The following is a 12,533-nucleotide window of genomic DNA, read 5'->3' on the forward strand; positions in this document are numbered from 1 at the left end:
GCACATCTGGGGAGAGGGAACAAGTGCAATAGGCTATCAACAGATCTTGAATGACAGATTCACAAGCCCAGTATTCTTCAATATCTTCTTAAATGACTTAGATGAGGGAATAGAAGGGGAACTTACCAAATTTGCGGATGATACTAAACTGGCAGGAATAGTCAGCACTGTAGATGATAGTCTCAAGATCTTGATAGACTTGAACACTGGGCCCTATCTAACAAAATGAAATTCAATGGAGAGCAAAATGAAGTCTTACTCTTAGAGAACAAAAACCAAAAGTACACATATAGACTGGGTGAAACCAGGCTTAATAGCAGTAACTGTGAGAGGGATCTTGGAGTCTTAATGGACAACCAATTAAATATGAACCAACAGTGTGCGGTGGCAGCCAAAAAAGCCAATGCAATCCTAAGTTGTATTAACATTAACTAATACTACTATTTAAAGCCTTAGTAAGACTACACCTAGAGTACTGCATCCATAATTAACTAATACTACTATTTAAAGCCTTAGTAAGACTACACCTAGAGTACTGCATCCAGTTTTGATCACCACACTATAAAAACGTTGAGACTCTAAAACAAGAGTCTTCAAACTTGGCAAGTTTAAGACTTGTGGACTTCAACTCCCAAAATTCCTGAGCTAACATGACTGGAGGTGGAATTCTGAGAGTTGAAGTTCACAAGTTTTAAACTGTCAAGTTTGAAGACCCCTGCTCTAGAAAGAGTGCTGAGAAGAGCAACCAAGATGATTAGGGGACTGGAGGCTAAAACATATGAAGAAAGGTTACAGGAACTGGGCATGGCTAATCTAGTGAAGAGAAGGACCAGGGGAAACATGATAGCAGTGTTCCAATATTTGAGGGGTTGCCACAGAAAGAAAAGAGTCAAGCTATTTTCCAAAGTACCTGAAGGCCAGACAAGGAATAATGAATGGAAACTCAACAGGAGAGATTCAACCTGGAAATAAGGAGAAATTTTCTGACACTGAGAGCAATCAACCAATGGAACAGCTTGTCTTCAGAAGTTGTGGAAGCTCCATCACTGGAAGCTTTCAAGAAGAGACTGGACTGCCATTTGTCAGAAATGGTGTAGGGTCTCCTGCTTGGGTGGGTGATTGGACTAGGTGGCCTACATTAAGTCCCTTCCAACTCTGTTAATCTGAAAATTCTGAAAAAAAATGGATCTTGGTTGGAATTCATGTTTCAGAATCAGACACTGTATAGATTTGGTCAAGTCAATCTCTGTGCCTGGTCCATTGCATCAGATTTTGTTGTGAGGTTACTTTAATTTCAAATGCAAGGAATAAATGTGATATTAGCTGATTTTAAACATTTCATATCTTTTCCCAAGGCTAAAATTGTGACAAGCACAAAAAAACCAGTTCCACATATAAGATCCAAATTAACTGATCTATTGTAAAAGCTTATCTATAGGAATCTTCTCAACTAATGGTTAGAACTAGATATGAGTCAAAGAGAGTGTGAGGGGTGGACTTAGTTAGCTTGTGTCTATTCCACAGTGATTCTAAACGGATCCCTCTTTTAACTCGTCCCACAGGCTCTGCCAGTCCTTCAAATTGTCACATTACATCAGTTCAAGGGCTATCTAATTTCAAAGATCTACAGCTCTGCCTAATTTTATCCTAAAACAGTCTTGTAGCACCTTAAATTTTGGTAAATTGATTGTAAAGTTTGGTATGTTGGAGTCACAAATTAAACAAAGCCACCCGTGAAAATTGTTCTATTTCTAAGAATGCCTTAAAATCTATCAATGTGTATTACTGTGGAGAGTTGCATTTTTTCTTGCATCTTTTAAAATTCAGAATAGTTAAGGCAGGATGCAACTAAACTACTGTAGTATTACTTACTATTCGTACTTGGATACTTACTGTATTTATACATAGCTAGCTTTCTTTCCACGAGTATAGATTGTATTAACAAACATTTCTACAAATGGGAGAAGTTGGCTGTTGCTATGGGACTTAAGTGGAAGTTGTAGTGGCCCTTAATAAATCTGCATACACTCCTTAAACATAAAGCTTTCTCTTTCTTCTTAAGCTAAGCTATTTTGCCTCTCATATCTAAACGTTGTTGTTCTTTTTCTTTAAAATGCAAAGACTACTCTTAGTGGAAGGCTCCATAGCTGAGAAATGGAAGGATCGTCTCCGTAAAAAAGTGAAGGTAAGACAAATTTAATTAACTGCTTAATCACCTTGGACCTTGATTATATGTTGTTATATGTGATTATATGTTGTTACGTGAGAATACAGCCTCAGGCAACTCCTTTTCCCCACAGAGGGATATTTTTTTCTATATAATACTGAATGCCCTTTCATTATACCAAGTGTCTCCCATGCCAAAACAAATTCCAAAATTTGTAAATGAATACATAAGCCAAGGCAATCCAAACTAGAGTTGAAGAATTACACTATAAAGAATGATGTAAAAATATTAAACGTGTTACAGAAAATGAGTAAAGAAGATAATTATGTAGCATGATTAAATTTTAGGGACAGCATTTTGGGAACAGGTTTGCTCTCCTTTAGGATTTTTTTCATCACAACTCTTTACAAGTAGTCCTCCATATACGGCCACAATGGAGACTAGAATTATGGTCACAGGTTGTAGCAGTAATGAAGCAAGACATCCATGCAATCCTGACTCTTCTCATATGAGGAGCATGGGATGTCTCAGAAGGTGGGGAAGGCCGTGGGTTGATGAACAAATGGTGGTAAGTCAAGGACTACCTGCATATCAATTGTCTGTGCTTAGTGATGTACCCCATGTTAATATGAACAGAAAAACGAGAAGTATGCATTATGACCAATGAAGACAACATTTGCTAGAATGGAATGTCAGTGACAGAATGAGATGTGCAGTGATAAATGCTAGAGCAATGAAGCAACAGAAACAAGATATTTTCCAGATCTTTTTAAAGAATTACAGAATGTGTAGGGGAAAAAAACCCAAAAACAAATGTAGTTGACATCAGTTACTGAATACTATTGATACCATCCATGGTGTAGATCATTCATTTTGTAATATTGGCAACAAATTGGAAGGTATTGTTGAAGAACTATGGGTCATGTTCAGTGATGAGTGTGGCAGGGGAAGGATACTGTAAAATCTCCAGTCAGAGGTGGTATTTGCCAGTTCTCCAAACTACTTGAAATTTTCGCTACCGGTTCTCCAGAACTGATTAGAACCTGCTGAATACCACCTCTGGTCATGTTAATATCTTAAACATTTCTAGTTTAAGATCTAAACGTTACAGAGTGGTACCAGTGGGATTAAATGTTGATTTCAGAGTAATGATAATATTTTGATCCAGAATAGTGTTGTTTTTTTTCTGTAAAAATGTGGAACCAATTTCCAAGCATGGTCAGCTTCTTGGTTTCATAGGGAGCTTTGAGGTTGAAGATGGAGCAGGAACCATATATGCTCTGTGGTACTCTTGGATTATTATTTTTTTTCAGAAGTGAAATGACTGATACTTGCTATAGCCTCACATAGCACAATTGTTCCTAGAAGGCAATTTGCTCAGAGTTGTCTCTATCCTGCTAAAAGCCCTAATCACTACATTTTTTAAAGAAAATGGCTCCACAGAAATATTCACTGATTGTAGACTTCCTTCTGCAATGGTATCAGCCCAATTCAAGCTTTTCAAAATAGTTAAGTGTCAAAAAAGAAAGCAATACCCCTGACACAGTTTGCTTATCCTTCTGTTGAGAATTGGCCATATCTACAGGCTGTGGAGATCTTGTCAGCACTACTGCTAAAGCTTCCTTTGTCTTTACTCCTCCTCTTCTCCTTTTTTTTAAAAACTGCTGCCAAAACACAAAACAATAGCCCACTCAATCCATCTCGACGGGGGTTAAGAGAGTATTAAGTCAAGAACTTTTAAGTACATGTCTGAGGGGACACTAGAAGAGAACATGCTGAGCTTTGAATGTACTCCTGCTCTTTCTCGGCTTATGGGAGGTTATTTTGAATCCAGGAAAATCCTTTCAAATTGGCAATGTGAGGAGAACAATGGTGTGAGCTCTTTCACTTGAGCTTTGTGTATGACATTATGTCCAGAGATTCACTTTGCATAACAGGGTTTCAAACTGATCTGCTATGCAACATAGATTATTTCTTACTCTCACTGCTGAAAGAAGGAAATGTTACAGTCCACTTTCCCATGCTGATTTATCAGTGTTTGAACATGCAGCCGTCATATTCATTTCAACATAAAGCCTTCAGCCACGTATACTGGTTACCAACACCAATCTCTTACTGGGGTGCTTTCTAAGAAGAAAATATGGCTGATATTTGTTTTCTGAAAAACTCTGTCATTGTGGACTTATTGTCCTTGATATGAAATGTTCTCATTCTTGTAACAATCGCTCACTTTTTAATACTTAGCAGTCATGTTCATGTATGGTAGCAAGAGACATGTGGCACCAGAAATGCCTTAGAACAGGGCTGGGTGGGGGTGAATGGCCCTATTATAACTTGTCAATGTCAACTCTCAGAATTCTGGGAATTGAAGTCCACAAGTCATAAAGGTGTCCTTGTTCCCCCATCTCTGCCTTAGAAGGAAGTCATCTGTAAAGCATAGTTACATATCTTGTCCTTAAAATAGCATACATAAGTCAAAAATGTTTTGAAAAATTATTCTGACATGTCATAAATGATTTGTTAAAAAAACAGGCAGCAGAAAGTTCAAATCTTTGTTTCAATTTATTGTTTGATAAGAGTTAACTTTCCATTTGCAGTCTGTGTTTGTTAATAGTATTGATCACTTCTTAGGTCAAGGTGGCCTGGAAACATAACATTATATCTGGTTTTCTCTGTGACCAATTTTTTTTTGCATTTTCTTCTTTCTAAATATCTAACCTCCAACATTACAATTGCTTAACAACTTAAAACTCTCAGTTATGAATGAAGTCCTCCAAAAATTTCCATTTACGAACAATTTTAGACAAAAGTGTATGTGATGGCACCCAGGTGGGCTGTGGTAGCTTTGAGGCACTTTGATTAAAAAGATAAAAAGCAAATACTGTTGAATGTACAGTAAAATGTACAGCCAAATAAATTGGCCATCAAGAAGTTTATTAAAGATAAACCACATTTACGCTTCATTCAAAAGAGATTATAAAAAAATCTAAAAAAGAAACAAAAAGCTAAGAAGACCTCCTCTCCAGCAATCAACATCCAGATAAGCAGGAATTAACACCAGGATCAACAGCACACAAACAAGCAGTAAACAATGCCCTAATCAAGAAATTACCAAAGAAAAGACAACAATTCAACCAACATTTATAGGGTAACACACACACACACACACACACACACACAAAGAGCAAACCCCACTGAAGATGTTACTTAGCTGGATAATGAAATCTCTGCAAGCAACCAACCAAACAAGTTCAGAGAGCATCTTGGACTCCACTATTCAACCACAAGCTACATATATTCTCTTCTATTGATACATGAAAAAGTTAGGCTCAAAAGGGCCAGAGAAAATGCAGAGCAATAAAAAAAATGCTTTGATCATGAGTGACTAAAGTAAACAAGGAGCATCCAGCAGAATGAATAGAATGAAAATAAAAGTGAAGGCAATGTGGAACCAAGCTGTTTGCAAAAGTAGAAAAGTATGGAGAACGGTGTTTGTATCAATTAGATTTTGCCCTATATTTCCTTCTTTTATCTTATACATTTAATTTCTGGCTTATTTTTTACTCTTTTCTGCTCTTTTCAGAACATTATTCTGCAAATTTTTATTCAAGAAAGTATTGAGTATTACTAAAAAATAGCAAATGGGCTGAAAAAGGAGATTGTCCTCCCTGTGCTATTGATTATCTTGCAAGTTTTAGGATATTATTTCTAATTTATTGAAGACCTTCATTTCAGAATACCTGCATTTTCCTCGTGCTATTTACAGGTGGCTCAGTGGCTAAGATGCTGAGTTTGTCGATCAGAAAGGTTGGCAGTTTGGTGCTTACATGCCCTAGCAGCATGTAACAGAGTGAGCTTCCGTTGTCCCAGCTTCTGCCAACCTAGCAGTTCAAAAGCATGAAAAAATGCAAGTAGAAAAATAGGGACCAATTTGGTGGGAAGGTAACAGCGTTCCATGTGCCTTTGGCGTTTAGTCATGCCGGCCACATGACCATGGAGACATCTTCAGACAGCTGGCTCTTCAACTTTGTAACGGAGATGAGCACCGCCCCCTAGAGCCAGAAATGACTAGCATGTGTGTGCAAGGGGAACCTTTATCTTTATTTACAGTATTATGTATTTGAGTTTAGGATATTTATATTTTGACACCCAGAATTCCAGGAGGAAGGAGAGCAGATGAAGGAAACACAAGTAGAAATGGATACTGGATGATTGAAAAATAAGAGGATTGCTATAGTTTGTCCATCCTTGTCATTTCTTGTCCAATTTTTGTATTCACTTTATGTCAGTGGAGGTTTGTGTTTGTATTTGTCTCTCTGCTTGTTTTTATTTTTCTCCAGTGTGGCTACAGTTGACTTCATTTAGTTTTTATTTGAAAAATAAATTCACTGCAAGGCACTTTTCAACCTGTGTCGTCTTATGCTGGTATTCACTAATTCATTTCTATTAATAAGATCCCTAAGATGGCCTAATATTATACCAGGAACAACTTACTCCAGAAACTAAGAGGATCAAGATGGGAAGCAAGTTCAATGCTAGACTAAATGATACAATGAGGATCATGAGCGTTTGCATAAAATCTATTCCTACTTGCTGGCTCCCCATCTTGAGTCACATTGCACCACCAGCTCTACGAAGGCAGGAAACCTTAGTGAAGAAGTACAATAAATTATGAGAAACCCACTTCTTCCTGTGCATGTTGATCTTCCTCATCTATCAATTGGCAGGCTTAAATCCAGGAAGCCCACTCTGGCACTCGCTCAACAGATGTCTAACAACTTTGACATCAACACACAATGGAAAGCCAAATGGGCTGCTGAACACCCAGATACAGTTAGCATAGTTGACAGACAGTCAACAAAAGGTGACAGGTTTTGACCTTCCATTGGTCAACTCTGAACAGGATCCATACCAAACATGGTGTTTCCAGGACTCATTGTTTAAGTGGAGCAATGTCTCTACCCCTCAGTGTGACTCAACAATATTTATTTTATTTTATTTTATTTTATTTATTATTTTATTTTATTATTTTATTTTATTATTTTATTTTATTATTTTATTTTATTATTTTATTTTTATTTATTTTATTTTTATTTATTTATTTATTTGATTTGTCAATTGCTTATAAGATAATAGGTATAAGTATATACATAGTTATGAATACATAAAATGGGTACATATAAGAAAAATAAAAGAAACAATAGGACAGGGACGTTAGGCACATTGGTGCGCTTATGCACGCCTCCTACAGACCTCTTAGGAAAGGGGTGAGGTCAATAGTAGACAGTCTAAGGTTAAAGTTTTGGGGGTTTGGGGAAGAAACTACAGAGTCAGGTAGAGTATTCAGACATTGACCACTCTGTTGCTGAAGTTGTATTTCCTGCAATCAAGTTTGGTGCAGTTAACCTTGAGTTTGTATCTATTGTGTGCTCTTGTGTTGTTATGGTTGAAGCTGAAATATTCATTGACAAATAGGACATTGCAATGTATGATTTTATATACCATACTTAGATCAGACCGAAGACAGAGTAATTCAAGGTTTTCTAGGTCTAGAATTTCAGGTCTGGTGGCATAAGGTATTCTACAACAAGTAGAGGAGTGGAGAACTCTTCTTGTGAAATATTTCTGGACTTTCTCAACTGTGCTAATATCAGATACGTAATGTGGGTTCCAGACTGATGAGCTGTATTCGAGTATTGGTCTAGCAAATGTTTTGTATGCTCTAGTTAGTAGTGTGATATTACCAGAGAAAAAGCTACGTAGGATTAGGTTAACAACTCTTAATGCCTTTTTGGCTATGTAGTTACAGTGGGCTCTAGCACTTGGATCATTAGAGATGAGTATTCCAAGATCCTTTACAGAGCTTAGATCATCAACAAGATCTTGACTATCCAGTTTGTATTTTATTTTCTGATTTTTTTTGCCAATATGTAAGACAGAGCATTTATTTGTTGAGATTTGAAGTTGCCTTTTGTTTGACCATTCTGATACATAGTCAAGATCTTTTTGAAGGGTAGCAGTATTGTCTGTGGTATTGAACAGCTTTACATCATCAGCGAAAAGAACACAGTTGCTCTTAATATGATCACAGAGGTCATTTATGTAGCGTATGAAGAGAGTTGGTCCTAGAACACTGCCTTGGAGGACACCACTATTGACAGGTACAGAATTTGATAGGACACTCCCAATTTTGACCATTTGTTGTCTGTTTGGCAGGAATGCTTCTATCCAGTTATGCAGTTGTCCAGAAATACCATAAGATTTTAGTTTTAGGAGTAGTTTGTCGTGTACCTCTGAATCAAAGGCTTTACAGAAGTCTATGTAGATTGCACCTATTGCTTTGCCCTGATCGAGTTGTGTAGTCCATATGTTTTTGCAGTGTAAGAGTTGCAGATTACAGGATAGTTTTTTCCTGAAACCAAATTGTTTATTGGAGAGTAGGTTGTTTGTCATCAAGTGGAGGATAATGGATTGGTTAATAATTGATTCCATGACTTTACAGGTGACAGAGCATAAGGAGATTGGTCTGTAATTTTCAGCTAGGCTGGGTTCTCCCTTTTTGAGGATGGGGATGACTGTGGCTTGTGACCATAGGTTTGGCAAGGAGCTGGTCCTGAAAGATTTTTCAAAGATTATGCTTAGAGGTTCAGCTATAGCAGTGGATAGCTTTTTTAAGAAGTAGGCACATATTCCATCCGGTCCAATAGATAGAGATGGTATATATCCATCACATTGTACCCAAATGTCCGTTAAGAGTTTACACTGGCCCAATGTCTGATTTTTTTTCAACATAAACCACCGGGCATTAACATTTGAAGCAATATAGGTCCATGCTTTTGCCATATGCTAAATAAATAGAGAAGTTTTTAACACAGTTTCCCCAAGTTGGATTATTAAAATAAAGCAGCTATTAGTACTGAATGATCCACCCCAGGTTTTCACCACCTAATGCTTTCCAGATGTTTAGATTTCCCCTCTTATAATCTCAGCAGCCACGTTGAGGATACCAAAAATAAAAACTGGTACCTCTGAAAGAGATAATTTTGCTCCTTTCTCTTGAGGGCCCCAAATGTTGAGCTGGTATTCCAGCAAAGAGGGTAGATAAATAGATATGCATAATAACAGATAATTAGAACGTAATTATTTGAACTGGGATGTGGCCATTAATTTTGCATATCAATCCCACAACAAATACAGTGAAAGATGCAATGACAGCTTATTTATCATTGCACATAATTGTATGTTATATAGAAATATAATTCTGTTATAAATGGCTAATCGCTTTTTATTAAAAGATGAGACAATCAACGTCTTTAGGAAGAAATTTGAACTGCCCTTGTGGCAGTCTCACCTTTTCTTTTTAATCTTACAGCGCTGGGACCAGAAACTCCGTCATCCTGTCAAAGGCAGAAATGAACCTGGACAAAGTGATTCTGCTCCCAAATCTGGGAGAAGCACCAATCCACGACAAAGGCGCAACTGAGATGGAAAATACCTTGAGGCCAAAACTAATCCACAGACTTGTATAAATTAAAAGACTTGCTTTCTTGAAGCAGCAAAAGAGAAATTGCACTATTGCACGTTGCCTTTTATTGTTTACTATGAGTAGCCAATGTTAGTTGTTGTTTTTTCTTCCCTTCTTGTTTTCTTGCCTCTTGCACTGTGCAGGAGTACAAATGCTTGGAAAAGAAAGGTATATTATATTCACAAACACCTATCTGTGAATTACATTGACAAACATTTTTATTTCTTTGAATGGCCAAATTGGTTTTATTAGATGCTCGTCATAATCGTTTGTATACAGTTCTTTCAGTCTAGAAAGCCACAAATATTTTCTCTATATACATAAACAAGTTGCGCGAAAGGATATTAAAAAAAAAAAACTGAATCCCACAATTCTTAGGTTGTGTTAGGAAAGAAATATAATCCAAATTACCCTGTAGTTATAAAGAAGAATGAGGTGAATGTGAAGATTATCAGGACTCCACATATTAAGAAAAATTAAGATTTTAATGGGCCTTTTCTAATAGAAAAAAAACACCAGAAGGCAAATAAATTCTAAAAGTTGTTATCTGGGAAACACATACTATTTTTACAATTGGCAAGTGGAAAATTTGATCAATTTTAAAGGGTTTGTCCCCTTCTCCTTATTCATATTGATACTCTTTATGGCAGCCTAAGTTGTGCAAAGAGATTATACCAAGAGAATTTAGCTTTTTAGAGTAGGTTTGCTAATAAATGTCAATTCCGCTTCAATAAACTACTTATATGAAGCTTTGTTTTAAAACATTAGCCATGACAAAAACCGCACGAAGGACTTTCTTTTGAAAGTCTTAATCCTTCTGGGAAAAGTTGTATAGAATTGTTAAAATCTTGCCCAAAGATACCCCATACTTGTCTTCTGTTAACACTTCTCCCTCCTTTTCATTGTTGCTGCTGAGTTGCAGGAATACAAGGTCATCTTCAGGCCTCCATCTCAGTGTAGATCTGCATTTTGTCATTTCAGGCTGTCCTTTTGATTGTATTTCACTACCTATATGCAACTGAAATGTTTAATGGTCAATGTTGGGGATTTGGATGAACACTTCTGAGAAAGCTGAAAGAGTGGGACCATTGGACATATACTTCCTACCATGTTGACTGTGGACAATGGGAGTCTGAGTCTAACACTGCTGGAGAACCATAGGGTCTTCACCCTTACAAGTAGCAAATAATAGCATCAACTTCTTTGCAATCAGCAGACATTTTAAATAACTTACAATGCATATTTCTATTCTAGTGCCAAGAGATCATCCTAATGATCAGACCTTTTAAGTCTTTTGTAGCAGTGCCAATAGCTTGAAGTTGTAATTCCAATTTTTCTCCCTCTCTGAAATGAAATAAAACAACTATTTTAGCAAAAAAAGAAATGGCATATCTTTCTTTGGCATGTCACAGTGTAGTGGTTTCATTCAGAAATTAAATTTAATTAATTTAAACTAGACTGAGAGTGTATGTAAGGCTTCTAAATGGTAATGGTGAGATATAATTTTCATTATATGTTAATATGACTCCAATATGACCCCAGGGGGTGTCTTTTCTGAGGAGGAAGTGGCATGCAATATTTAACTTCAATCATCATGCTTTTTTCTATTTTTTTCCTTTTCTTTTTTTGTTTACATCCTTCAAGTTTTTACTTCTCTCGTGATTTTTAGCTTTATACCCTTCTGGTTTAAAATGTGTCTCATGGTCAAGATGCAGCACATTTTTTTTTTAATATGAAAAAGCTTCCCATACTCATTGCATCATGGTTCTGACTAAAAATGAATCCGATACAGATTGTTGCAGATTTTATTTGCAATAATGATTGACATTGTTTTTCTTGGGTGCAGCTCTAAATGTACTTTATATAAGTGCACGGTTGCCAGTTACTTCTTTTTTTAAAAAAAGGTATAACTGTGCCATAGTTGTGGAGCAATATGTCAAGATAAAACTTTACTGATGGTAATCCTGTGGTCTCTCTGCAACCTTACAATGCACAACAACGTTCCTAGCTCCATTGTTTCCTTGTGGGATGTGTCCCTCACTTTGTCACCTCCATGTCAGCCATTTAATATGGGGCAACTAGGATGGAGCTCTGGAGTGGTGCAGTGGCCTAGAGGTGGAGCTCTTGCCTCACAATCAGGAGGCTGTGAGTTCAATCCTAGGTAGAGGCAGATATTTCTCTCTCTGGGCACACTGAAAATGTATCTGCTGAACAAAACTCCACATTGGCAACAGGAAGGGCATCCAGCCAATAAACACTCTGCTAGCTCCATTCAGTTGCCCAGACTCAAACTTGCAAGGGATTATGGGCTTGTTAAATGAAGATGATGATGATGAACTAGGATGGAGCTCTTCTGAAATAGGGTAATTTACTCAAAATTGGGATGCTGGCGATTGTTCTTAAAGATGTAGCAAGCAATGCTGGCCATTTATTCTAGCCATATCACCACCTATATTTCTCCTATATTTCTCTATCTTGCCAGGTGAGACAGAAAACAGATGTAGAGACAGAGAATTGGAAGTTTGCCCTTTGCCATTTCTCAGTTGGACTTTTAAAGGGGCAACACAGCTACCGAGCTCAAGTAATGAATGACACAATTAATCTTGCTCTCTTTTTCTTTTTCACTGTAGAATTTGTCAGCTCTTTGGACCACTGCTGGCATTTTAGGTTTGGACAACATGTTACAAGCATACTCACGAATTGTTGACATGATGGGTATGGCCAAATACACTTTTACTACAAGACAAATTTGTATAGTTCCTGCCCACAATCCACTGGACTCTCTAAGGATGCTCTCTGCAAGTTTCTTTCTTTTCTTTTCTCTTTTTTGTTAAATTAATT

The 12,533-nt window shown here is 37.0% G+C and overlaps 1 protein-coding gene across 2 annotated transcripts in view; it reads left to right on the forward strand.

Annotated features, from left to right (window-relative positions):
* FRZB (frizzled related protein) overlaps window positions 1-11,076 on the forward strand; it is a 33,856-nt gene extending 22,780 nt beyond the window's left edge. For both annotated transcript variants that reach the window (XM_026696949.2, XM_026696950.2), the window contains 2 exons: window positions 2,122-2,185; window positions 9,540-11,076. In XM_026696949.2, the coding sequence (XP_026552734.1) occupies window positions 2,122-2,185; window positions 9,540-9,650 (175 nt within the window). In that variant the 3' untranslated portion in view covers window positions 9,651-11,076. The remainder of the gene's footprint in view (window positions 1-2,121; window positions 2,186-9,539) is intronic.
* The last annotated feature ends 1,457 nt before the right edge of the window (window positions 11,077-12,533 follow it).

This window comes from Pseudonaja textilis, chromosome 1 (assembly GCF_049901715.1).
Source record: "Pseudonaja textilis isolate UNSWEBS1 chromosome 1, rPseTex1.2, whole genome shotgun sequence".
NCBI classification, from domain to species: domain Eukaryota; kingdom Metazoa; phylum Chordata; class Lepidosauria; order Squamata; family Elapidae; genus Pseudonaja; species Pseudonaja textilis.